This window comes from Alosa pseudoharengus, unplaced genomic scaffold (assembly GCF_046254945.1).
Source record: "Alosa pseudoharengus isolate Yale_2024_CS ecotype anadromous, Long Island Sound unplaced genomic scaffold, YU_APseudo_1.1 YU_APseudo_1.1_scf_24, whole genome shotgun sequence".
Taxonomy (NCBI): Eukaryota; Metazoa; Chordata; class Actinopteri; order Clupeiformes; family Clupeidae; genus Alosa; species Alosa pseudoharengus.
The window spans coordinates 16,496,711-16,521,091 of NW_027468689.1; the positions used below are offsets into that span (position 1 = coordinate 16,496,711).

General features: G+C 42.7%; 3 protein-coding genes across 3 annotated transcripts; 1 reads left to right on the plus strand and 2 right to left on the minus strand.

Annotated features, from left to right (window-relative positions):
- The first annotated feature begins 2 nt into the window (after window positions 1-2).
- Window positions 3-4,949, plus strand: LOC143141963 (intermediate filament protein ON3-like). The gene is made up of 9 exons (XM_076302641.1): window positions 3-234; window positions 935-1,143; window positions 1,661-1,721; window positions 2,113-2,208; window positions 2,322-2,486; window positions 3,014-3,139; window positions 3,634-3,854; window positions 4,170-4,198; window positions 4,445-4,949. Exons 1-9 carry the CDS (start codon window positions 34-36, stop codon window positions 4,450-4,452), a joined length of 1,116 nt encoding a protein of 371 aa, XP_076158756.1. The 5' UTR covers window positions 3-33; the 3' UTR covers window positions 4,453-4,949.
- Window positions 4,950-7,823: 2,874 nt separating this feature from the next.
- On the minus strand, window positions 7,824-10,916 carry LOC143141965 (G-protein coupled bile acid receptor 1). Its single transcript, XM_076302642.1, has 2 exons — window positions 10,794-10,916; window positions 7,824-9,798 (listed from the first exon to the last, which is right to left on the minus strand). Exon 2 carries the CDS (start codon window positions 9,684-9,686, stop codon window positions 8,544-8,546), a length of 1,143 nt encoding a protein of 380 aa, XP_076158757.1. The 5' UTR covers window positions 9,687-9,798; window positions 10,794-10,916; the 3' UTR covers window positions 7,824-8,543.
- Window positions 10,917-12,975: 2,059 nt separating this feature from the next.
- Window positions 12,976-23,131, minus strand: aamp (angio-associated, migratory cell protein). The gene is made up of 11 exons (XM_076303272.1): window positions 22,747-23,131; window positions 22,505-22,639; window positions 22,137-22,256; window positions 21,353-21,492; window positions 20,960-21,104; window positions 19,892-19,975; window positions 19,505-19,620; window positions 18,924-19,021; window positions 18,694-18,784; window positions 17,791-17,945; window positions 12,976-13,597 (listed from the first exon to the last, which is right to left on the minus strand). The coding sequence occupies exons 1-11, from the start codon at window positions 22,835-22,837 to the stop codon at window positions 13,522-13,524; spliced, it is 1,251 nt and encodes a 416-aa protein (XP_076159387.1). The 5' UTR covers window positions 22,838-23,131; the 3' UTR covers window positions 12,976-13,521.
- Window positions 23,132-24,381: the final 1,250 nt, after the last annotated feature.

The window sequence follows — 24,381 nt, forward strand, 5'->3', positions numbered from 1 at the left end:
GATCACTCTTATCAACAGTCAGAGATAGCAAAAATGACCAGCGTAAAAAAGAACGGAGGTTTCAGCAGTCAGTCACACAATCCCTCAAGAGGGTACCCCAGCATGACGCCGCCCAAGAGGGACCTGCTCAACCCCATCGACACAAAGGTGGACCCCGTTGACCAGAAGGCCAAGACAAATGAGAAAGATCAGATGGTTGGACTGAATGATAAGTTCGTTGCATTTATTGACAAAGTAAGTAGACTGCGGTTTAATTATTATGGTGCAAAGTGATTTAGAGGCTGCATTTTGTATCGTTTATTTTAAATTAGAGAGGCTCCTCTTGATTTTCGAGTCACAAGTTTGTCTGCGAACTTTTAATCAAGACGAATATTTTCTAGATAGTAATCAGAATGTTTAACATATCAGTTAAGAATGAGCTACGGGGTTATCGCCAATGCTATTTTTGCATCTAATAAATAAATACATAATATAATATAGGATAGTCCTCAATTTGTTTCAACATCTGATTTATTGTTTACTTTTGTGGTTCGTTGTTTGATAATGCAATCTTCTAACAAATGTGTTTATAGTGAAGCACATGTTAAATTGTGCAGGTCCTGTAATTTCACATTGTCATTTTGCACGTCAATTCAATGCAAATTGTTTTAATTGGTAATAGTTACGTATCGCCTTACCAACAATAATTTCTGAAAGACATATTTTAAGCATTTCTGTAGGCCTATGTCATTGAATGTTGTGTATTGTAGCCTATTTGGCCTACTGAATTGTATTGCATCGCCTTTGAAGTAGCCTACTCTTTACCTCTAAGCAACGCCTCCAGAAACTGATTCCATTCCACCAGTTTACCACCACTTTGTAGGTGCAGTTTTTCATTTCGTCCACATGAGGTCAGAAAAGATGACCCACTGACCTTCAAATTCTTTTACCACAGGTTCGCAACCTTGAGCAGGAAAACCAAAGGCTCGAGGCCAAACTGAAGATTCTCCTGGAGCAAGAGCAATACAAGGGCAACATCGATGACATCGTAGCCGAGCTGAGCAGCAACCTGCGCCGGCAGATCGACAGTTTGGACCGGGACCAGCAGAAACTGGCGGTGGAGCTGGACCGCAGTCAGAATGAAGTGGATCAGACCCGTAATAAGTAAGCCTTGTTTTCATTGTTAGATTGATTACTTTATTTATTTGATTGTATTTGTTCACTGGTGTTTTTAATCACTCTTTTAATTCAGTAGTTTAGGCCTACACCACAGACTTGTTTTTCCTGCTTCCCTATTCTGTCTCTTCTGGGTCCACCCCATCTTTCCCAGTTACAATGGAACCTCCCAGAAAATACATGGAATGTACTACATAATCACTGTGTGTGTATGCCCCCCCCCCCCCTTTCCAAGGCTCAGTCATTGCTTGGGGGCTGGTCCATAAACCATATACTCTCTCTGGCCATCCATCTACCACATGTTTCCATTCTGCCTGAGTCCCCTCTGATGCTCTGTCTGGTTCTGCTCACAGCAAGACGTTTTTTTCCCTCCTCACCTCTGTGTCGCGGAGGCTCAGGATCTTTCCTGGTCATAAGTCAGAGTCGCATCTAGGTTATGGCGATGCACATGGTGCCGGAGTCCACTGGCCAATGTAACACATCGGCCCTGGATTTGTCTCTGCAGGTTTGAGGAAGAGCTGCAGAAGAAGATGGATGCAGAGAACGACTTTGTGATCAACAAGAAGGTGGGTGCTGCAATAGTGTGATCGGTCTCGGGAGCTGTGAGTTCTGCCAGTTCAGGGGATTCTTATACAATGTGACGGTGTTTTATGACTTTGTCAGTCTCATTTAGTAAAATAAGTAAAAACTAAAAAAAAGAAGAAAATAGTAATAGGTGGCATTTTCAAATGATCTAGTCAAATCAGTTAAAATTTACATTACATTTATTCATTTAACAGACTTTTATCGAAAGCGACTTAAATCAATAATATTACTGGGCCAATATCTCCCAAGCAACTAGGGGTTAAGTGCCTTGCTCAAGGGGCACAACGGTGGATTGTGCATTACATTGTCAGGTGATTACAAGATTTGTTTGTTTGTTTGATTTGTTTGATTGTTTGATTTGTTTGATGATAGGACGTGGATGAGGGCTACCTACAAAGAGTGGAACTTGAACTGGACCTCGAGGAGCTGATGAAGGAACTGGATTTCCTGAAACGGGCTTACAGTGAGGTTGGTCTCAGCCAATAGGCCAAACAGTTACAGATTCCTCAGCCAATAAAAGATGTTCTTGTCATCCCCCCACCCTTCCCTGACCACGATTCCTTGTCTCCCACACTACACAGGAGATCAGAGAGCTGGAATCCATGATCGTCAAAGAGAAGATCCGGCTGAAGGCCAACAATGGCCCCGACCTAGACCTGGATGAGATTGTAGCCTCCGTGAAGAAACAGTATGAGGACATGGCGGCCCGTAGTCGGGAGGATGTGGAGCAGTGGAACCAGAAGAAGGTGGGCTCAGGCTATGTCTCAGACCGCCTACTTGCACACTTCAAAAATGTTTATTTTTTTCAAAAAGTCTAAGTATATAGTGCAGATAATGGGACAATACTAACCATTGAAAAGTGGGCACAACGCAAGTATGCGCTCAGTGCACACTAGCAGTGGAAAAACGGAAGTATGTGGTTTGAGACGCAGCCTCAGTGTGGGGTCACATGGGGACAAAGCCCTCCTCTGCCACAGGCCAGCTGGCAAATACACTGAGATATATTGCAGATACACTAGTATTGGAGGGTAGTTTACTGTTTGTATGTGTTATTTCTAGCTGCTTGACTAGGCCTAGATGTTTCTGAAATTTGCTTTGATTTGAATACACCTTTGCTATTAATGTAAATGAGCCTGTGAGAATATCTTGTGAGACTGTTCTAAAGAATAAACAAAGTAGACATTTGATCCTTGTCATCGCACCACTCTAGAATCTCTCTCTCTCTCTCTCTCTCTCTCTCTCTCTCTTTCTCTCTCTTTCTCTTTCTCAATAGATGGATACTTTGGTTCTAACGGCTGGGAAGTATGAGGATGACCTGCGCGATGTCAAGAAAGAGATTGCTGACCTACTGAGGCAGATCCAGCGGCTGAAGCATGAGCTCGAAGGACTGAAGAAAAAGGTAAGACTGCTCCACTGGACACATTCATCCAGAGGTGGAAAAGTTCAGCTTCAGAAAGTCCTTTCACAAATCTGTGCCAACCATTCACTCAAACCAGCTGATTCTAATTAGCACACCTCCTCAGCCAGGTAGAGCAGCTAATTGGTGAGATCACCTGTGTTAAGTGCACAGGTAGAACCAGTACAGGTTTTACTTTCGGAAGCTGGACTTTTCCACCTCTGCTTTCATCTCTATGAAGCTTCCATGTCTCTTGCCTACAGCCTTTCTACATCCAACACCTTAAAAGTGTCATCTCATGTATGCAATATCCATTACCAAATATGCATGAGTATCAACACTTAACACTGGTCCTTTGGGAAAGCACAGTCCTTCTGTCACAATGTTACCACCTGTCCATGTCTCGATGCACATCCTAAAATGGTCAGGTATCAAAGAGTCTCTCCATACTACCCCCCCCCCCCTCCCACTTCTCTTTCTTTCTCTCTCTATGACAGAAAGATGCCCTGGAGTTAGAGATCACCCAGTGTGAGGACCGGAGCCAAGAGAGCATAGACAAGGGACGCGGCCACATCGGGGAGTTGGAGGGGGCCCTGCGCAAGGCCAAGCAGGTGATGGCGCGCCAGGTGCGCGAGTACCAGGAGCTCATGAACGTCAAGCTGGCGCTCGACATCGAGATCGCCACCTACAGGAAGCTCTTGGAAGGAGAGGAGATGAGGTACGGACAGAGCGAAAGGAAGAAAAAAGATCTCATTGATGATCTCGATGATCTCAAATCAAATCTCACTCACCAATAAGATGGTGTAACTAAGTTTGTTTCTTAACAAACTTTTCTTAAGTCACAAAACGAGTAATGTATTAATTAATTGTCTAGGCACTTAATTTAACTTAAAAGTGACATTAGACATTAGCCAGTTATCTCTGAGCATTTGGGTAAGGATTTGAAAGAGAAGGGTAAAGGCAAATCTGGCTAGCAATGGTGATTGCACTGTAGCAGGGCTTTCTTTTCACATTTACTTTCTTCTCCTTGTAGGATGAATGGATTTGGGCGTGAACAGTTGGGTGAGTTGTGCACTTAAACAATTTTTTGTATAGATATTTGAATGAGACATTAATACCAGTTTAATGTAACCCTTTGAATATTGCAGTCAAAAAAAATAAATATCTACTAACATCTGATAATATACTGAAATTCAATCTGAAATTTGATCTAGGTCAATGTTGTACTACTGACAAATTTATAACAGGAAAATTTGTTTGCAACCAATCACAGTATTTCCCCTAAATCTAATTTCGTTTCTTGCTCAGATTTCTAAAAACAAACCCAAACATTCCCACCCGTCCTTGCTCACGCAGACGCCCTGACCCCTGAACGATTCCCTCTGGAAAACGGCTACACGCAACACTCTCAGCCCACCGACAAGCCTGAGGCCAAGAAAAGCCTGCTCGTCAAAATCGAGGTGAAGGACGGCCGGGTGATCTCGGAAAGCTTCACTGACTGATTGACGAGACCCCGGTCCCAGTCCCCGTCCACGTGTTGAGGGGGAAAAAAAGAATCATTGTCCATCTCAATTTTATCTGTGAACGAGCTGTTGCAAATGTGTGTTAGTGTATGCAGTTTACCCCTAAAAATGTGAGCATTGATGGTTTGCGTCTGTTCCCCGTTCCCCCCAATTCTGACCCTGTCATGAAATCATGAAGATTTCTTTCATGAATGTCTCTGCCTCATCTGTTTTTGCTTACCATTACTATTACAGTTTTTGGAAACAGATCTGTTTGCAGTCTAAAACAATAAATTTACTTTTGTCTTAAACCAGAAGCAGTGATGCCACTGTTTGTCTTTGTGTGTCTCGTTCATAAATATATATTCTTTAGATACAGTACATGTACATTCGAGCCTTATTTTCTTTGAATCCTAAGACCACCATCGCTGAAAGTAACCCTTAAGGATCAGCATGTCTGAGAGGCACAATATTTTGGTTTGATGGTGTTTATCGAAGCCACCCACATTTTTCACTCGGGGGGGGGGGGGCTGAAAAACCTCAATAGAGGAGCTCATGGAAATCTCTATGTGTATGTGGGATGATACTGAAGTTTATAGCTCAGTCAAGCAAGGGCAACAACCGTGTGCCGGGTGCAGTTTTTCGCGAGCCCAAAGTAGGCTTCTGGTTAGACTCCAAACAATGATAATGATAAGTCAGAGGATGATGCTCCGCAGAGGAGCCGGGATACTGTCCAGTCCAACTACTCCTCCAACCGTCTCTCCAGGGTTTTTTTCTTTTCTTTTCCTCTTCTCCTTAACATTTGCATTGTTTCTCAGTTCCCTTTCTTCATCACCCTCTTCCTGTATCGGTCTTTCTTCCTCTCCTGTCTTCAGAGGAACATTTTCTTAGACTTACAGCATTCTTCTTGTGCGCAATAGACCTAGTATAGCCCGACACACACACGGCATACACACATTCTCTCCCAGCGTGTAATGTAAACAGCCATATCTCAGCATAGTTCTGGCCTCTGCAGAACCAATCCTCCTCTTTGAGCCTCTGAGATAAAAGTCGAATAACAACTGCAGTCTTTGATTCAGTTTTTTTTTTTTTTTTAACTGACTGGATAATGCCTGTTAGCTTACAACATGAACAGGAACATACAATAGTTAATTGTAACATCATCCAAGCCCTACTGAAATCTATTTTCATAAGTCTGTCTGTCACTAAAATATCTTAAACAAAACAAGGAATCATTTGAATTGACATTTGATTGTACAACACCATTAGATAATTGTCTTTTCAACAGTACATGCATTCTTTCTCTCTCTCTCACACACACACACACACACACACACGGCCCCGCACACACACACATGCAGAACTGGAGGTGTTTATTCCGAGTCTGTCTCACTGTTCCAAACATGTTAAGTTATTGTGTTTCTCTGTTAAGCTAACACAAGTGTTATTAATGGGTTATATGCCAACATGCAGGCTGCTCTCATCCATGTTTCCTGGCTTTCTGCTCCAGGATTCTCATCCAATGAGATGCCATTAACCCCTTTCACCCCATCGGTCACAATTGTACTATAAGCCTCTAAAACTGTAACTGGGGAATATCCCAATACTCTTTCAGTAAATATTGAAACAATAGTGTTTCAATGAAATGTGTGCAGTGTCAAATGTTTTGAGTAAATTGTCACATGACCAGAGCTGTTCACTTCCTGGTTAAACCTTGAGAAGAGGATGACGGCCTCACAGCTCCCAAATAAAAGGTTTTTAACGTATGTTAAAATAAACATAGGACCAATATTTTTTGTACACATGGTATTTAAGGTGTCTAGTTATGATATATACATTTAGTATATATCATATACAATAGTGACCGGTGGGATAGAATGTTGTATCTAGATGCACACATACTTCTACACCTACAAACACACACACATACACATACTCATACATACACACATACAGAGACATACACACACACATACACACAAACACATACATACTCACACACACATACATACTCACACACACATACACACAGATATACACACTCACACACACACACAGACATACACTCACACACATACACATATTCACACACACAGACACACACACACACACACACACACATATTCTCACACACACACACACACACACACACACACACACACACACACACACACACACACATATTCACACACACAGACATACACACACACTCACATACACACTCTCACACACACAAATATATACACTCACACACACAGATACACCCTCACACATACACACAGACATACACCCTCACACATACACACAGACATACACCCTCACACATACACACACACACACAAATACACACATACACACACAAATACACACATACACACATAGATATACACTCACATACACAGATATACAGACTCAGACATACACACTCACACACACACAGACACAAACACACACACAAACACACTCACACACACACAGATATACACACTCACACACACAGATACACACTCACACACACACACGCATACACACAGATATACACACTCACACACACACGGATACACACAGACATACACACTCACACACACACACAAAATACACACACACACACACACACACAGATATACACACACACACACACACAGAGACATACACACTCACACACACACAGACACAAACACACACACACACACACACACACAGACATACATACTCAAGGGGACTTCACATTGCACGCGGCATGCGCTTTGCCTGCTGCTCTCACACACCCACCTGCAGATACACACACACACACACACACACACAATATGCACACTAACTCTCACACCCCATGCAGATACACACACACAGACCATATACACTAACTCTCACAACTACATGAAGACACACACGCACGCACAGACATACACATTCAGGGTTCTATTTTAACGAGCCGAAGCTCCTGGTAAACAAACAATGTTAACATATTTTTCATATTTATTATTGCCATTGGCCTCAGTGTTCATATCAGTTTGAAAAGTCCTGTCAGAATACCTTTATTTTAACAAAAAAGCAATTTGAGCAACCTTTAATTGAGTATACGCATATTATCCCACCGGTATTAAAACTCACTTTTTCCATCTACTTTTCTACATTTAAAAAAATAAAATAATTATTGATTACTTCAAAGGGTTGCTAATAACACATGATTTGCATATTTGCATGTCTGGGAAAAATGTGGGCTTAAATGGGTTAACATAGCACACAGAGAGTATTATTTGAATGACTTTTTGAATAAGGGGGTAGACTCAAAGAGACATGGCATGCTTCATGCATTCTTAACAGAACTGTCTTGTTGTCAAATACTGAACCAGATTCCTAACAGTATAACAATACAGCAACAGTAGTATCAGGGTCTATGATCTCACAGAACTCCCATTATGGGTAATCATGTCACACTTCAGGGGTTAGTGATGGTCATCTCAGCAATAAGTTCTCTATGTTCAATAACACTTTCCAGAAATGAGTTCATGCAAACAGCTTATGGCATCAGTTCTCCACTACTAGTATTCTCTACATAAATATGTTCTCTTGCACAGAAAAAATATTTTGAACTAAATGGTTTATAGTTTGGGTTAAGGTTGGTTTTCTAATGTTGGTGTCAATAAAGAAACAACCGAATTTAGCCATCCAATTGGTCCTCATGAAAAGAGAGAAACAATTATGAAATCACTTCCTGTCACTCAGTAGCTTGGGTCTTGCCCAAAACTGTTTACATTTGAACCTTTGTTTGGAGGTCTTTTCTTTCCACTGAAATTGGCAAAAAATAAGCAGTCCTCATATCAGCTATCCAATATTTCCTCAATGTCCTATTCCTGTTGCAAAATCCTGGATAGGAATTCACACAATGCATTCTAGGAAAGGCATCACAGGGCAATACTCTCCGCATCCCACCTCCTCCTCTGCCGCCAGCGGTTGTGGAGTTTGTGTACGAACTTCCGTACGGGGTCAGTGTACTCCCGGTTGGCGAGCCCCAGCACAAGCGGCACCGCGGCCATGCCGCCGACGCCGGCGCACGACAGTACGATGTGCGCGGTGGGGTTGCCCTCGGCACCGGGCCGCAGCAGGAAGGCCATGCCCACGTGGGTGTAGATGATGTAGGGCACCCAGCAGGCCAGGAAGGTCAGCGAGACGGCCGCCACGCAGCGGGCATAGCGCAAGTCCACCCCCAGCTGCCTACCTCCTCGGCCTCGGCCCGTCACCGAGAGCTGCAGCCGGCGGATGTCCTTCAGCTGGCCGTGCGTGATCCACAGCACCCGGCCCGTCATCATGGCGATGGACAGGATGGCGGGCACCAGGATGCCGTACACCTCCAGGTAGATAAAGGCGTTGGGGAAGACGTGGCGATACGTGCAGCAGCGCTCGCCCGAACCACTGCCCGCAGCGGCCGATAGCGAGCAGTTGGGCTCGGTACTGGCGCCGGCCGTCGCACCGCCTTCCACATGCCCGGTGGCGCCACCGCCGAATTGGGCCGCGCCCGGGCGGCAGCACCCGCTCCTAGCCCGTCCCCCGCGCCGGTTGTTCCAGCCGAACGCCGGCAGCAGGGCGAAGAGCAACGGCGGCAGCCAGAGCGCCAGCAGCACCAGCGGGAAGCGCCGGTGCACCCAGAAGGAGCGGTGGCGCAGCGGGCTCACGATGCTCAGGTAGCGCTCGTAGTGCACCATCACCAGGTTAAACAGGAAGGCCAGGAACAGGAAGTTGGGCAGCACGTGCACCATCAGGCACGCGCCGAAGCTCAGCGGCCGGCTCAGGCCCATCCAGGGGATGAAGGGCAGCGCCACGCCCATGCCCAGGTCGGCCACCAGCAGGCTCAGGAAGAAGTAGTTGGGCGTGGTGTGCAGCCGGCGGTTGCAGCCGATGGCCAGGATGATGAGCAGGTTGGTCAGGATGATGGTGCTGGAGAGGGGCATGGTGATGGAGTAGATTAGCTGCACCTCCACACTGCCTGAGCCTCCTCCTCCTCCTCCTCCTCCGCCGCTGCTGCTGCTGGAGGCGTTACCGAGGTCCATCACCGTGGAGACTCACCTCAGGCCTCAGGACATCAGCATCACCCCATCAAAGTGACCACTCAATAAGGGATAGATGAAATCTGGTGTCATGCACTCAATGTTTAGGGCCCAGCTGTTAAATACAATGTTGACCAAATAAAGTGTGAACGAACTGCAGAATCTACTTACATCACCTTGACAAAAGTGCCGAGATTGTAAAAAAAAAACTATTTATAGAAGATGACTGATGCCAAATGTACAAGTTTAGAACATAAGGGGAGTCATTCATTCATTCGTTTCATTCATTTTAGGTATCTTTTCAGTTCCCCATTAGTGGTCCTTATCAAGAGCAATAACTGTCTGGTTAAAGCACAGCAAATAGGTTCCCCCACAGAAGATACCCAACACCAGGCTTCTCATCTTTGTATGAGCAACAAGGTTGGCAAACAATGAGTCAGCGTAGTGGCTCTTTCATTATTCAGGTGGCTATTTTCCAACGTCTCTCCCTCCCATTTACTGTGACCGTATTTTTCATCAGGCCACTGCTAATTGGGTGTGTGCGACACGCATGATTATGTTGCTCCAGTGTGGGCAGGTGTCACAGTAGGTTTCTCTCCAATGAGCATCTGGCTATACATTTACTACTGGGGGAACACCATGTCTCCACCCGTTTGGGCAAACACATAACAGTTTAACAGTTTGAGCCGAATGCTTTCCTGTACAGATACCGTGAATTTAATGGCTTAGATAGGCTTAGCTCACGATTGAGTTTGTGTAATGAAAAGAAACTATAAACACCATGGCCCAAGTTTCATCAAATTCATTATGGGCTATGGAAAGATATAAGGGCATTATGACTGATGTCTATTTTACTTTAACAGAAAACATCCACATATTTTGAATTTAAAATACATTTACTCTTGCTTTTCATAGAAGTTTCTTAAAAGCAAAATTGAACACAAAAAAACTATTTGACTACTGGTATGGAGTAGAATAATGTTAGTTATCTAGTTGCTTAAGTAATCAAAACTATGTAAATAAAAAAAAAGCCTCGCCTCAGCCTTAATAACACTACAATTCATAATACTGAAAGAATAAAAGGTAGCGGATGGGAAATAAATAACTCACCTTATTCAAATAAGAAATGGATCAGAAAATATGCTGTGGGACCCAACCAACCAACTTTTCTTTACCTCATAAACAATTGGACATGAGAAAAATAGTTATTCCTGTGGTCCCCAAAGTAGTGACTATCCTTTGTCTTATTCTATACTGTATTCAGCTGTGCGATGAAGTAATAGATCCTGTATGGATGGACAAACATCACCGCGTCTCCCTCCTCTGCATCTGCGAGACAGCACAGGGGGAGAAGCCTCGCTCCGTGCACCTTAAAGGGGAAGCATGTCGCTCTGGACCTGAGGTGAGGACGATAGTAAGAGTCCGCAGGACCAGACACCGTTGTCAACTGGAGCAGAACCACGCACTCACACACAGACATATGGTGTCTGTGCATACTGTATGTGTGTTTTGCGTGTGTGTGTGTGTGTGTGTGCCGTCGTGCAGAGATCCCACAGAGATGACCCACTTCCACTTCACCCTCATGAACCACAAACAGAATCTAAATCTGAAACAGTCCAAACACAAGTGAACGGCTCATACATAACCACATCCACAAATGTCCTAAATGTTTTCCGTTGGTCCAGTGTACATGTAAGGTCACTTCAGATTAGAGAATACAATAGAGGTGAGAGAGATGCTGAGGGTCCTGAAACTGAAATCTCACTTCTCACTTCTTGTTCTCACTTCCCTCCCATTTTAAATCCGTAATGGTGAAGCTGCACTGTGATTGTATTTGTAAATAAAGACATATATGGAATATTTCTTTGCTTTTTTTTTTTTTTTGCTTTTTCAGATTAGACCCACTAATGTTATCATGCCAGTCACATCATACCAACCCTCTAATACACTTTATGAAAATCATATCACAGTTGCACATGGAAACATGCACATGTCAAGCTTGGCCAATTTTGCCAGGTCCTTTTGAAACACATACTGTACATCACGAGGTTCTCATATTAGCTTTTGGTCTTTGGAGAAGCAGTCAACTTCAGAGGCTTGCTATAAACAGTTGGCCCTGTACGTGTTATGTCCTGTGTAGCAGACTTTTGCCTACAGGCAGAGGAGTATGGACTTGCTGGACACTTCTGGTCAAGCTAGTTTGACAAAGAGCCAACACATTCCCCTACAGGACCCTATATGACGCATCCCCATACAGACCCAACACATTCCCCTACAACAGGGGTTTCACAAACTTTTGTGGGCCGGGGACCCCTCATGGAGTGGAAAATTCTCCAAGTTAATCATGTAGCTGTATAGCCTTTTTTTTGTTATATGCTTATGTTATATGTATTTTAAAAACATAGAGTGCTAATACCAATAGCTAACTACCAAAGCAAACTTTGACAGTATGTAGGATTTTTTTAAAGGATTGTTGTTTCTTTGTCAAATGTAGGCCTATTGTGTTGAACATAGTGTTTACTTCACATAACTTTCATTTTGTTGCCGATTAATTAATAATTTCATATTTTGTAGCAAACTTTGTCAGGGACCCCCTGACAATGTGCTGCGGACCCCACTTTGAGAATCAATGCCCTACAGGACCCAATATGACGCATCCTCATACAAACCTGTGGCGCAGGCCAAATAAAGAGAAACAGACTCAATGCTTAATTAAATTTGTTGAACACGAAGAAAGCATTTAAAAGTCTCCTTCACCTCAGAAAGTCATGTTTTAACACCCATTTATACAGTATGCATATGTTTACAAAATGTGCAAGAATTCTTCATACTTGACTACTAACAGGGACAAACACTTGTGGAATGCAACCTCAGTGGCCAACTGATCTGGGTCCGATTTCTCCGAAAATGGTCAGATATTTATGGCTGCAAATCACTGCTCCAGCATTCAGAGAGAGTGGAAACACCTCTGGGAACAGCTGCAAGCACTCGAATCTCAGAACGGAGTGAGCCAGCGTGACAAAGGCCCTTAACCGGTTACGCAACAATTATCAATTCACTCTTCTCCCAACACCTCATGTAGTAGCTATTTAAACAGGTGCTTCAAGCCTATGTCGGAATTATACTTTTCCAACGCTGGAATTTTTTCAAATAGCTATTTGTGTGTGTGCGTGTGTAAATTAAGAGAGCACTTGGAGGTTACACACACAGAAACCTTTTCCAAGTTCATTCCTGACCCACAACTTTCACACTGAAATTAATAGATGTTTTTTTCCTTGTATGACTCACCACAGAATCTCATACTTTTTTTAATGACCCATGAGGATACAACTGACATAATTAAAAATGGGTTTCTGATTTCAAATGTTCACACAACTTTAAAGATTAACCAAGTTAAACATGCTGGGTGACATGATATTGAATTAAATATGAAAAAAAAAAAAAAAAAAAAATGTAAATGAGTGCAGTAATTAAAACAGGTACCATATTGTATTATTTTGTCAGCCATGAAATAATTGAAAACTTGAAAATATTTCCAAACATGTAAATTTAACAATCTGATCCATATCGATAACACAACCTACTATCTGAAACACGTCTTATTTTTACTTCACAAGATCTGGCAATGATCTAGCAATGATCTAGCTAGCACATGACAGGCCAATAACCTAGTAATGTCTCTTCAGGTGTGGACTTGTGTTCAGATATCTGTGTGTGTGTAGAGCAAACACCATCCTTCAGGCCACCAAGGGGCCGTGAAACTGTGGCGTGATGCAAGAGAAATGTCCTGGAGGGGAGGGAGGAGAGAGGGGGGGCGTCTGTCCGTGGGTGTCAAGTCCTACCGGTCCGGTCTTTGGAGGCAGAACACTTTGGCTTTGTGGTCCCCGGCTGCAGTCACTGCTATGGAGGCGTCTCTGTCAGAAGTAAAATAAAAAAAAAACAAAAAAAACAAGGGCAGCAGTGACTCACTGAACTCTGGCATTACATTAATTACACAGAAGGACTGCTTTTAAGAGGTGCGACAAGCCCTTTTCATTGTCAAAAAATCTCATCTCTCTTGATGCCTATCTGAGGGAAAACACAAATATTAAGTAAATGATCATCTGGGTTCAGTCCTCGCAGTTGTTGTTTATGTATTTTTTTGGCTTCAAACGATTCATACAGATGCTGATAAAAGCAATAAACAGGAACACTGTAAAACAGTGTTTTTTTATTTTAAATTTTAAATCCTGCTTTCAGAAATCATTTCTTGGGGAAAATCTACTCTATCTGCAACTGTAGGCCATGGAAAAGTATAGGGCTGTCAAAGTTAACACAGTTTTAAAAACAATTGTGCCATTTACGCATGTTCTACCCAGTAGCCAACTGGGCTATCATATCCGAAAAGAAAGCACTGCAGTCATCTCAAGTCGAGACTCAATCTTTATTGAAATGGTACTAGTATTAGTAGACACTAAAGTGAGTTAACACATTGACTTTGTGGTAAAATGTTGCTTAACAAGCTGTCAAATGTCTATTATTTAAAAAAGAAAATAATGTGAAATCACATGTGTTCTGTCTATGCACTATTCATGCATCATATTCGGTAATGTTTATTGACCATGATAGAGATGTCAGCCTTCATTGAAAAGATCTTTTAGCTGACATGACCATGAAGGCAAACATTTTTAGCTCAATTTTAATTTGAGTAGACTATTTCAACCTTAGGTTTGTCCAAAATCCCAAAACAATGAATTAGCAGTAGTGTTATAGAAGTTTGCTGAAGTGTAAAATAACCTTGTGGCACTTAACATTTTTCATTGGGGTTCTGTGATTTATCATGATTAACCATACAATTTCATTAACAGCCCTAGAAAAGCAGGATACTATGTTAAGGTACATGTTTTCAGAATCCAAAGCTTGTATACGATTTAAGGCCCCAATCAATTCATCACAGGTGACAGTGAAACCTTGATGGATGTCATTATATGAAGGGGTAGACCATGTCTGAACATTTAGCATGCCATTTGTCTTTGAAGCTAGACCATAACAGATGGTTATGGTTAAGACAGATGGTATTTAACAAGCAGTTGAGTGAGAGCCTGAAAGAGGGTCATTTCAACCCACCCATCCAGATATCCTGTCCAGGTCCAGCATTAGGGAACCTGTTTTTAAACACATACAAACGCACTGTTTTGCGCTCTTTCCCCCCATAGAAAAGTTTTGAGCTTTTCTGCCTTGACAATCATCACACCAGGCATGACAGGAATGACGTTGTGAAATTCAGGTAAGAGGTGTTCACAGTCATTCCAATAATTCTTTGGGGAATCATGAGACCTGTTGTCAGACGACAGAACCGGGTCCAGACACATAAATTTGACAACCTTGTTCAGCGCAATTCCTGCCCGACATCCACACTGAAATAGTTCTATCAGAGAGCCCACTCAGACTACCCAGGAAATCTAGAGTTCTCGCAAGAGCACAATGGAATTGTCTCTGCGAGACACTCTGGCAATGAGCAATGATGCACGTTACTTTTTCCCCTTGCATCCTGTGGAACCAATCAAATCGTATCTGATATAGGCAGGCCAGAGGCAAGCTAAACTGATGACGACATCGCTGCAGCATTGGAAACATTTATCGTAGTGTTATCTAATTGCGTCGAAGTCCGGAATCATTCAGAGTAAACATTGGTCTAGTATTATCCAATTGCGTGCAGTGAGATTTTCAAATGCATGCTTGGTGCCGCCCCTCGAGTTGGGCCATTACATTGTTCGTGGCCAGACCCTTAATCTTTCTAGATTATCAGGGTCTAGATTTTCCAGGCTACACTCAGACAGCATCACGGAATGAACTGCTTTCATATAGTGGATTTTACATACTGTTTTTTAGATAAATGGACTGCCATTATATTGTGCTTTTCTACTCTAAACATTCATTCACACATTCTTGCACTGACAAGAGGGGGCTGCCATGAAAGACATGCCAACCTGCACATTGGGAGCAGGTTTGGGGTACAGGGTATTGCGTCGACAGGGTCAGAAGGAACCAGATTTAAACGACTCCTCTGCATGGCAGTGGATGAGAATATGACATGGCAGATCAGTGTTTCCCACAGAATTGAATTCTATTTGTGGTGGTAGGTTTGCAGAATTAACTCGAATGCAACAGTTTTTAACAAATTAGTGCAGCGCGGTTATGATTCTAACCAGATTTAAAGGACAATTCCGGCGCAAAATGAACCTGGGGGTTAATAACACATTTGTACGAGTTCGACCGTTCGCTGGGATTTATTTTCATGCTAGTCGAATGTGACCAGTTTTATTGCAAACCGCTAATTAGTGTTTAACGCTAGCCTTCGGGGCACACGTACAGTAGAAAGAAATCGCTATTTCTATACCACTAACAAGGCTCAAAATAGCACCACACTTACACAGTAGCATAATGAGGGTCTCTACATGTAAACCGAAGCATTGAGAACTTTGTAAGTGTACAGGCAGTTTATTAAAAAGAAACACATTACCGTTCACGTCTGGTTCACATACAGGCAGGCGCCTTGGGAAAACGAAACTCTGGGATGTGAAGTGAATCTCATGTGAAACGTTGTTGCTGAAAGAAAGGACTGTGCAAAAGAGAAGCACTGAACGCAACAGGAGACATAAGAGATGGCAGGCTATTTGAACGAATTTGAAGACATCGAGGATGAACCCTTATTGGACGTCGGAATATAGCCTACCAACGAAGAGCTGCGGAGCTCCGTGAAAGGGCTATGAGAGAGAGAGAGCTACCTGTAGTCAATGCTGCACACAGCCTCGCACTTCTAGAAACTGTAGGCTACCTGCGGACATTGTGAAGCTATAGCCACCGAAGAGGAGTGCCTGTGTTGCATGGAGTGGGACCTGTTGCGTCTTGACCCCCAAGAGACGCAGTGTTTTGTAGAGTCTGAAGATTCCCCCTCATTGATAAACAGGGCTGTAGTTGAAACTTTTTTCCATGTCCCGAAAAGAAATTGGAGGCGGCGATCCATACCAGAGAGACCAGATGGACATCCACTAAGTAAGTACACTATACAAGTTATGTTACATCGGAGCTTATTTCTGATAGGCCTATATTGAGCAAATTACATGATTTTAGTTCACATCGCCTGCCTGTATATGTGAACAACCAGACATGAACGGTAATGTGTTTCTATTTAATAAACTGCCTGTACACTTACAAAGTTCTCAATGCTTCGGTTTACATGTAGAGACCCTCATTATGCTACTGTTTAAGTGTGGTGCTATTTTGAGCCTTTTTAGTGGTATAGAAATAGCGATTTCTTTCTACTGTACGTGTGCCCCGAAGGCTAGCGTTAAAAGCTAATTAGCGGTTTGCAATAAAACTGGTCACATTCGACTAGCATGAAAATAAATCCCAGCGAACGGTCGAACTCGTACAAATGTGTTATTAACCCCCAGGTTCATTTTGCGCCGGAATTGTCCTTTAAGCACAATTTAGTACAACTAGGAAAATCATTGTGTGGTGGTCAATGTTGACATTGTGGTGGGCTGCCACAAATAAGTCGATGTATGGGAAACACTGCAGATAAGAGACTTCTCAAACATGCTGACATTTTACATTGGCCCACTCTCAGGTGAGAACAACTGCCTGTCACACTAACGATTCTCAATGTCAACTTGAGAACTCTTATGGGACATCGAAACTGCAGTGACACAATGGATTCTTAAAGTCAGCTTGAGATCTTCTGGAACTGCAACGAAACTGCAGTCTTGCACACAATTATATTAGTCAGGCTTACCATTCCATCCTCACTGAAGAGGTATTTTCAAAAAGTCCTCCGGCACCGGATGGCCTTAACAACTCATATTTCAATGACTAAGCCTTCTAGTTGCCATGGAACTGAAGCAAACACCATTCAAACAAGAAACACTACAAGCAATGATGATGATGATGATGATGATGATAATGATAATGATGATGAAGAGCATGAATGCTGACCTCACATGTCACAGCAAACCACACAAACAAAAAAAGTCTCAAAACCTACAGGCGGATACAGTATGGACCACAATGTTACAAGTGCACGTGAGACTATGCTGAGTCGGATCTGTGTCGTTTCATGACCCACCTGTTTAGTGTGAAGTCCAGGATCTCGGCACCATGTCCACGGTACTCTGATACCATGGATCCGGATCGGGCGTCCCAAAGCCGGACGACACCGTCCAGGCTGCAGGTGGCCACCAATGATGAGGATTCTTCCCACTGCAGATGGACTATACCTGCCTGTGGATCATACACACACACACAATTACATAATCACAACTGACTTTACTCATAAAATACTTAACTACGCCGATGTTTTGAGCTGCTACCATCAGGCCAGAGTGCCTCTGGCCAAAAAGTCACTATACACAAAATCCTTCATACCCAAGGCAATAAACACACACACACAATATACATTTTACACAAACATCACACACACACATAATTAAGACAGAACAGACATTGCCTTCAATCAAAGAAAATGTTACAATATGGCAACATGTTGAACAATAAAGCTTTTTGAATCATGAATCTTGACAGCTGACTTTAATCAGTAGGAGTTGAAGCAGAAACGTTCTAAAGAATTTTTGGCAGCACGAAGGATACATTTGCGCTGCCTTTAGAATGCAGCCAAATGAAAGTATTTTAGAAGGCAGCATTTTATAGAAATATCTGAATCCGACATGCCTCGTTGCCACCGAATACTATCTTATTTTCTTTAGTTTTGGATACAGCCAAATGGCAGATTTAATCATGATGAGGGTAAGACTTTCATGACACGCTGCATTACATAACAGACACATAATGTGCTCTCCCCACAAAACGAAACTATGGCTCTATTTAGGGACGAAAAAGGCATGGGCCTCACAAACAAGTCTCTCCTCCATCTCTGGAAGCCCTCTTTCAGGATGAAGAACAACCCTGGGGTCTTTACTTTAGCAACATGAAGTATTGATTACTCCCAGAAAGTCTCCATGCAGCCACTGACCTCATGCTGACACCTATGTCTCAGTGCCTGGGTGGACAGGTCATAAATAGCTAAGGTACCGTCCAGGTATGCCACTGCAACCAACGGCAAACTGAAAGGGGAAAAAAAAAAAAAAAAACATGCAATTACTGCAGGAACATAACACACCATTACTGCAATGCAAAAAAAAATCTTCTGAACAGCACAGGATTCCTGGCATTGTGAACGCAGCAGTAGGTGGTTTCACTCACACTTTGCAGAAGCCCACTGACTCGACAGAGTTGGAGTCCTCTTCGTCCGTCATGGAGTCCTTCGCTTTGCCGCTCTCGATGGAGAAGGCACAAACAACCTAACAAATATTTCACACGACTTAGTCAGCAAAGCCTCTGTATTCATTGAGCAAAAGTCCCGTAGCATTGATGTTAAAGTCTACCTCCCCCAAGGGATACCTTCCCTCTTGATTGTAGTTAAGTCTGTGAGATCACTTAATGGCCCTTAACATAACAAAGTACAATTACTCATAATATTATGCTTCTGCTTCTTATCTCAGTTTCTATCTATTCATCCAAGGACTGAGCCTCTCTGTTTATCTCTCTATCTATCTCCTTGTATTCTGAGTTAGTCTATCAAGATGCACTATTGCATACCATACCATAGCACAGACTTGCGCACTCCTTTATCTAAGACCGGTGTCTCTCTATTCATCTCCATATCTATGTACTCATTTTCTCAGATAGTCATGCCACATGCCATAGCGTCGATGTATGACATTGTTCAGATTGAGTTCATATTTCCGGCACAGGTAACTCTGTGTGAGCAGCTGGTGACCTACCTTGCCTGTGTTCGTGTTGATGAGCTTGGCCAGGCCATCCACGGAGCCCGTCAGGACCAGCGAGCCGTCCTTGTTGGTGTCAAGGCACGTTAGCGCCCCCTGGTGGGCATCACTACCTGTAAAAAAAAGAAAAGAACGACGCACACAACATTTGTTGGGATGGTTTTAAAATAGTTGGTTAAGATGGTTTAATTAATTTAATGATATCTTAAAACACTTACATACAGTTTTTACTTTCAATTTACTTTACATTCCTATGCAATTTCACACTTAATGCTGGACTAAAATGGAATTGAATCAAGTTAGTTCCTAAACTAAACTCCACAGTTTAAATTTTAGCTACGGAGTTCTAACTCGTCAGTGACACAGAGGAAAGGAAAGACTTGCCTTTAATGACATGTACGGCATTGCCCTGTTTAAGGTCCCAGATCCTCACTGAGCCGTCTTCATAACCAACCACGGCTCTCTTTCCTGAGGAAAAACAAACAAAGAAGAAGGTCTGTGATGCTGGGCAGAAACCAGGAGCTCATACATTGGACTGTGTACTATGTTGTGAGAGACCCCATATTACCAGGTGTACAGATTTATCTCTTGAAATATGTTTCCCCTTCTCTGTCTGTATACACAACTTTTAACTTTAACCCTTTATGCAAAACAGCAATACACTTTAAGAAAGACACTGGACATCTACATGACCTACCAGACAGGCACATATCACAGCCTATAATGTCCATAGAGAGTCACTCCTGGTCCTAACAGCCATATCGGAAAGTCACCCATTTCCACCCGTGCCCTATTTCAGCCCATTTACGTGTATGTGTCACTTAATATAACTTTCTATACAAATTAAGACGGCAGATTCCTAAAGAAACGCAAGCACCCACCCCATAAGTGTATCTAAATTAGTTATGTACCAAAAATTACATTGTACAGTGACTGGAAGAGTTGTAAACAGTGTTGTAAGGCTGCATGTTCAAATCCGCTTGGAGCTCAAGAATACTTGATATACAGGCTAATTGCAAATATGGCAATGCATTATATTATTTTACATTAACAAAATGTAGAAAAATAGAACGGACTGGAAATAAAGTAGGCACTGATATTCTTTAAAATCTTGTTTCCTTTAAATGTTGTCAGTCATTCTTAATCTTCGCAATTGGTGCACTGGCATGTTTAACTGTCAGCTGCAGTGTAATGTTAGATTATATGTAAGTTAAGTACAGAACTGACTGCGCCCAAATTTTTGTCTGTGCTCCTAAATGTTTTAACTTGAGCGCACAAGTACTCCCAAAATTTTCGAACAAAATGGGCAGAAATTGGTGCTTTTACGATACAGTACACAGGCAGCTGATTTCCAAGGGTCTTGTTAATAATAATACCTCTTAAAATATTTACATAAAAACATTTACAATGACAACAAATAAAGGACGTTGGGACTAAACTTCCAACACACACCATCTCGCATGATCTTGCCAGTTGTTGCTTGACAGCTGGGGCCCTGAAAGGTCTTGCAGTCGCCTCCTGGGATCTTCCACATCCACACATTTCCATCCGCAGTGCCTGCCAACAGGACAGGGGCACATGGGTGCCACTCCAGCCACTGGGACAAAACCAGAGAGACATCAAGAAAACATTAGCTACTTCCAACCATAACTTCTCCCTCTAGTTGTCTGTTGTCAGTCTATCTGACGAGCTGTACAGTGCAAGATGAATTTCCTAAAGTATCGATTAAACATCTATGAATTTCCTAAAGTATCGATTAAACATCTATCTACACACACATACACACACTTTACAAAACCCAGTTAAAGATGCCAGCTGCAATTGATAAATGGCGGCGTCGCCTACCTCCAAGTCTCCAACTTCAAAGGACCAGATCTCTTCTTTAGTCTCCACTTTCCACACCTTGATGAGGCCACTCATGTCTCCTGATGCAACAAGCTTGGAGTCATAGCTGAAGGTGGCACATGTCACAGAGTCTTTGTGTCCTAATATCAACAAGAAAACAAAGAAAGAAAGCAAACTTAAAAGTTGTGAACAACACGATCAGTGTGTCAGAGTTTGAGTGAGCATTACGTGGCATCACCGCAGTGAACAGACAGTCCAGATATAAAATATGTAAGCTTAAGTATTTACATAGCAAATTTTCAAGCACAATGGCAAATCAAAAGCGATTCACACAGACATAGACAAAGACAACATAAACAATTAATATTAAGTCCATGGGCATTGGACAGTGATGATTCTCTTGGCCTCAAGAACACCACAACAACCACATGGTGCTTTTGAACAGGCTAGGCCATCAGTAGAGCTCGGGAAACACATGTCAGCTGTCCTGGGGCGTGTTTCCCAAAACAATAGTTGCTAACTAAGTTACCAACTAAGTTACCAACTTTGTTGGTTGCAATGCAATTTTCCATTGCCAACCAACAAAGTTGCTAACAGGTTAGCAACTAGAGAACAGGTTAGCTACTATGCTTTTGGGAAACGCAGCCCTGAGCGGTTTCTCAAGGCAGACCCAGGAAAGCCAGCCTGCAGATTATCAGGTTGATGAGCGAACCTCAGACAGCGACACAGTGCAACATCACCTGTTAATGTACATAACATACACACACAAATAACACACACATACCTGTGCACTCAAGGAGCACCTCTCCATCACTCACGGTCCACACATAGGCCTTGTCATCCTCTCCCCCTGAAACTGCTAAACTGTTTGTTTGAGGGTCCAGACTGACACAGAAGACGGAGCCTGCCAAAGAACACAGATTATGATACAGTTATGATGCAGCCTATACACTAAAAACCCTTACAATGAAGTTTGCTAAAGACATATATTATCGAGGTAAAGGAGATATCTATATTGACAAAAGTAGAGGTTACACTGAGAACATGACTAAAGTTTACAACGGGTTCTTAATCAAAGACGACTTAATCCATTACCAAAACAGCTTCAGAAAGCACAGCACCACAGCAATAGAGGACTACCATCATACGCACCAGTGTGACTGGAGAAGGTGAGTTCACTGTCATCTTGTTCTGCCTCCATCTCGTCCTCTGTCTCCCAGGCCTCATCGTCAGCTGCTGCCCCAGCATCTTCGAAGTCTACGTCTTCCAACTCTTCTGCCAGGTCATCTTCAGACATAACGATAAAAAAATACATAGTTAATCCCGAATATGCTGTTTCTTGAGGGTTGTCCATGCCTTGTTGATATCACCAGTTTAACAGCAACGTTACTCACCTGGAGATTGTTCTGCATCATTGAGATCAATAACCTCGACAATCTCTTCGTCGCCATGCAGTTGTACTATGTCCTCAGAAGAATTATCCATACTTTCTGTCTCTACCCACGATACTAACGTATCGTATTTGCAAAGCAGATTGCTGTGCTAGGCTATGCTATTAGCTAACTAGTTAGCTTTCCAAGTTGGCAGCGAGGTCAAGATGAAAGATCTTGGGGAGGAACTCCGAAATGTCTGTTGCTAGAATAAATCCAGATCTTTATGAAGTTCTTGGCAGAATTGTACGGTTTCTGAGCCCCAACTAATCCGAAATCATGTTGGTCATCGTGAATGTGCAGTATCACAATAATTTCACGTGTTGGTTCATGGTTCCTTCGAGCCTCACGCCGGAATCTGCTTGACTGACAGATTGGTAAACCAACGACTTCTATTCCAAGACAACGATTCCACGCCCAGTCAAGGCGGGACTTCCTTTAAAATCGGCCTCTCGTTCGTGTGTTCGTGAACTGTCGGCAGCTGTCGGTAACTGGGCTGCATATTTCTCGACCTGACGCGCTTATCTTACCAGCTGTCTATGGGATAAATAGGGAGTGAAAGTAATCTCATCGCCATCTAGTGGTTGCGTTCCTAGAGTTTAGCGGAGTGGATGGGATTTTTTTTTAGAAAAAATATATCTCGGTGCCTATTGGGATCTTAATTTAATGCCTTGTTAGGCACTGGGGTCACCTCTATTGCTTCAAGTGGCCATATGACTGCAGCCCCCACGTGTCCTAGCCTGCCAGGGAGCCTTAAAAATATATATATAATTCACTCAAATTTACATAACAGAATAAAACTTAAACTTAATTGGCCCAAAATGACTATTTAAAGTAGCAAGGCGCTGATGAAGTTCACGGTCAAATTAGTTTTTAAAAATAATGTCATTCATGCTACTGTTAGACACCTTTAGAAAATGTCAGGCCTACGTAAGAAGATAGTATGAGAGCGGGGCTCAAAAGCGAACGGCTCGTCTAAAGACCATAGGCTTGCAAAAAAAAAGGCTGCTGCCGTGTTTGAGTAGCCTAAACCACGTGAGAAAAACATAGAACTAGAACAGCTGTCAAGCAAGGGACAAGCCACATAATCGCAAAATATCGTCTTATTCTGAACAAAGTGAATAGTCGGAACATTAAAGCAACACCAAAGAGTTTTTTGTACCTTAAAATAATGTTTCCAAAATCGTTTCAGTGGTTCATCAACTCGTAACAGGGTGAACGGCACTTTCTGCATTCGCTTCGCGGCCCTCTATCGGCTATTACCGCACTATGTAAGTTTGCTGCATCGGGTAGCGGATCTGTAGTTCGATGGAATGAGACATGAGAAACTACAAATTTGACTTGCATCTGATGTCGCAATACATCGTACTTTCATAAAATCATGCAACTTATTCTACCTTGTCTGTGGACATTGTTATTTGCAAAGCCGGTGCTCGATAAACAAATAGTGCGTGCGACAGATGAAAAGTTCTTTGGTGTTGCTTTAATGTCTAAACATAGGCCTAGTGTCACGGTTGATGGAGATAACGTTACAACTCTGAGAACACTATAGCCATATTATGCCAACGACACCGGCAATGTTCCACATTCAGCTCGGAA

Excerpts from the sequence above, each read along its gene's own strand:
- LOC143141965 (XM_076302642.1), bottom strand. The coding sequence starts at position 9,686 with ATGGACCTCGGTAACGCCTCCAGCAGCAGCAGCGGCGGAGGAGGAGGA.
- LOC143141963 (XM_076302641.1), top strand. The coding sequence starts at position 34 with ATGACCAGCGTAAAAAAGAACGGAGGTTTCAGCAGTCAGTCACACAAT. Across the intron at positions 235-934 it reads TCGTTGCATTTATTGACAAA|GTTCGCAACCTTGAGCAGGA; the intron begins GTAAGTAGACTG and ends CTTTTACCACAG. Across the intron at positions 2,487-3,013 it reads AGCAGTGGAACCAGAAGAAG|ATGGATACTTTGGTTCTAAC; the intron begins GTGGGCTCAGGC and ends CTTTCTCAATAG.
- aamp (XM_076303272.1), bottom strand. The coding sequence starts at position 22,837 with ATGGATAATTCTTCTGAGGACATAGTACAACTGCATGGCGACGAAGAG. Across the intron at positions 22,640-22,746 it reads TGATGCAGAACAATCTCCAG|ATGACCTGGCAGAAGAGTTG; the intron begins GTGAGTAACGTT and ends TTATGTCTGAAG. Across the intron at positions 13,598-17,790 it reads CTGGACTTCACACTAAACAG|AGACGCCTCCATAGCAGTGA; the intron begins GTGGGTCATGAA and ends TACTTCTGACAG.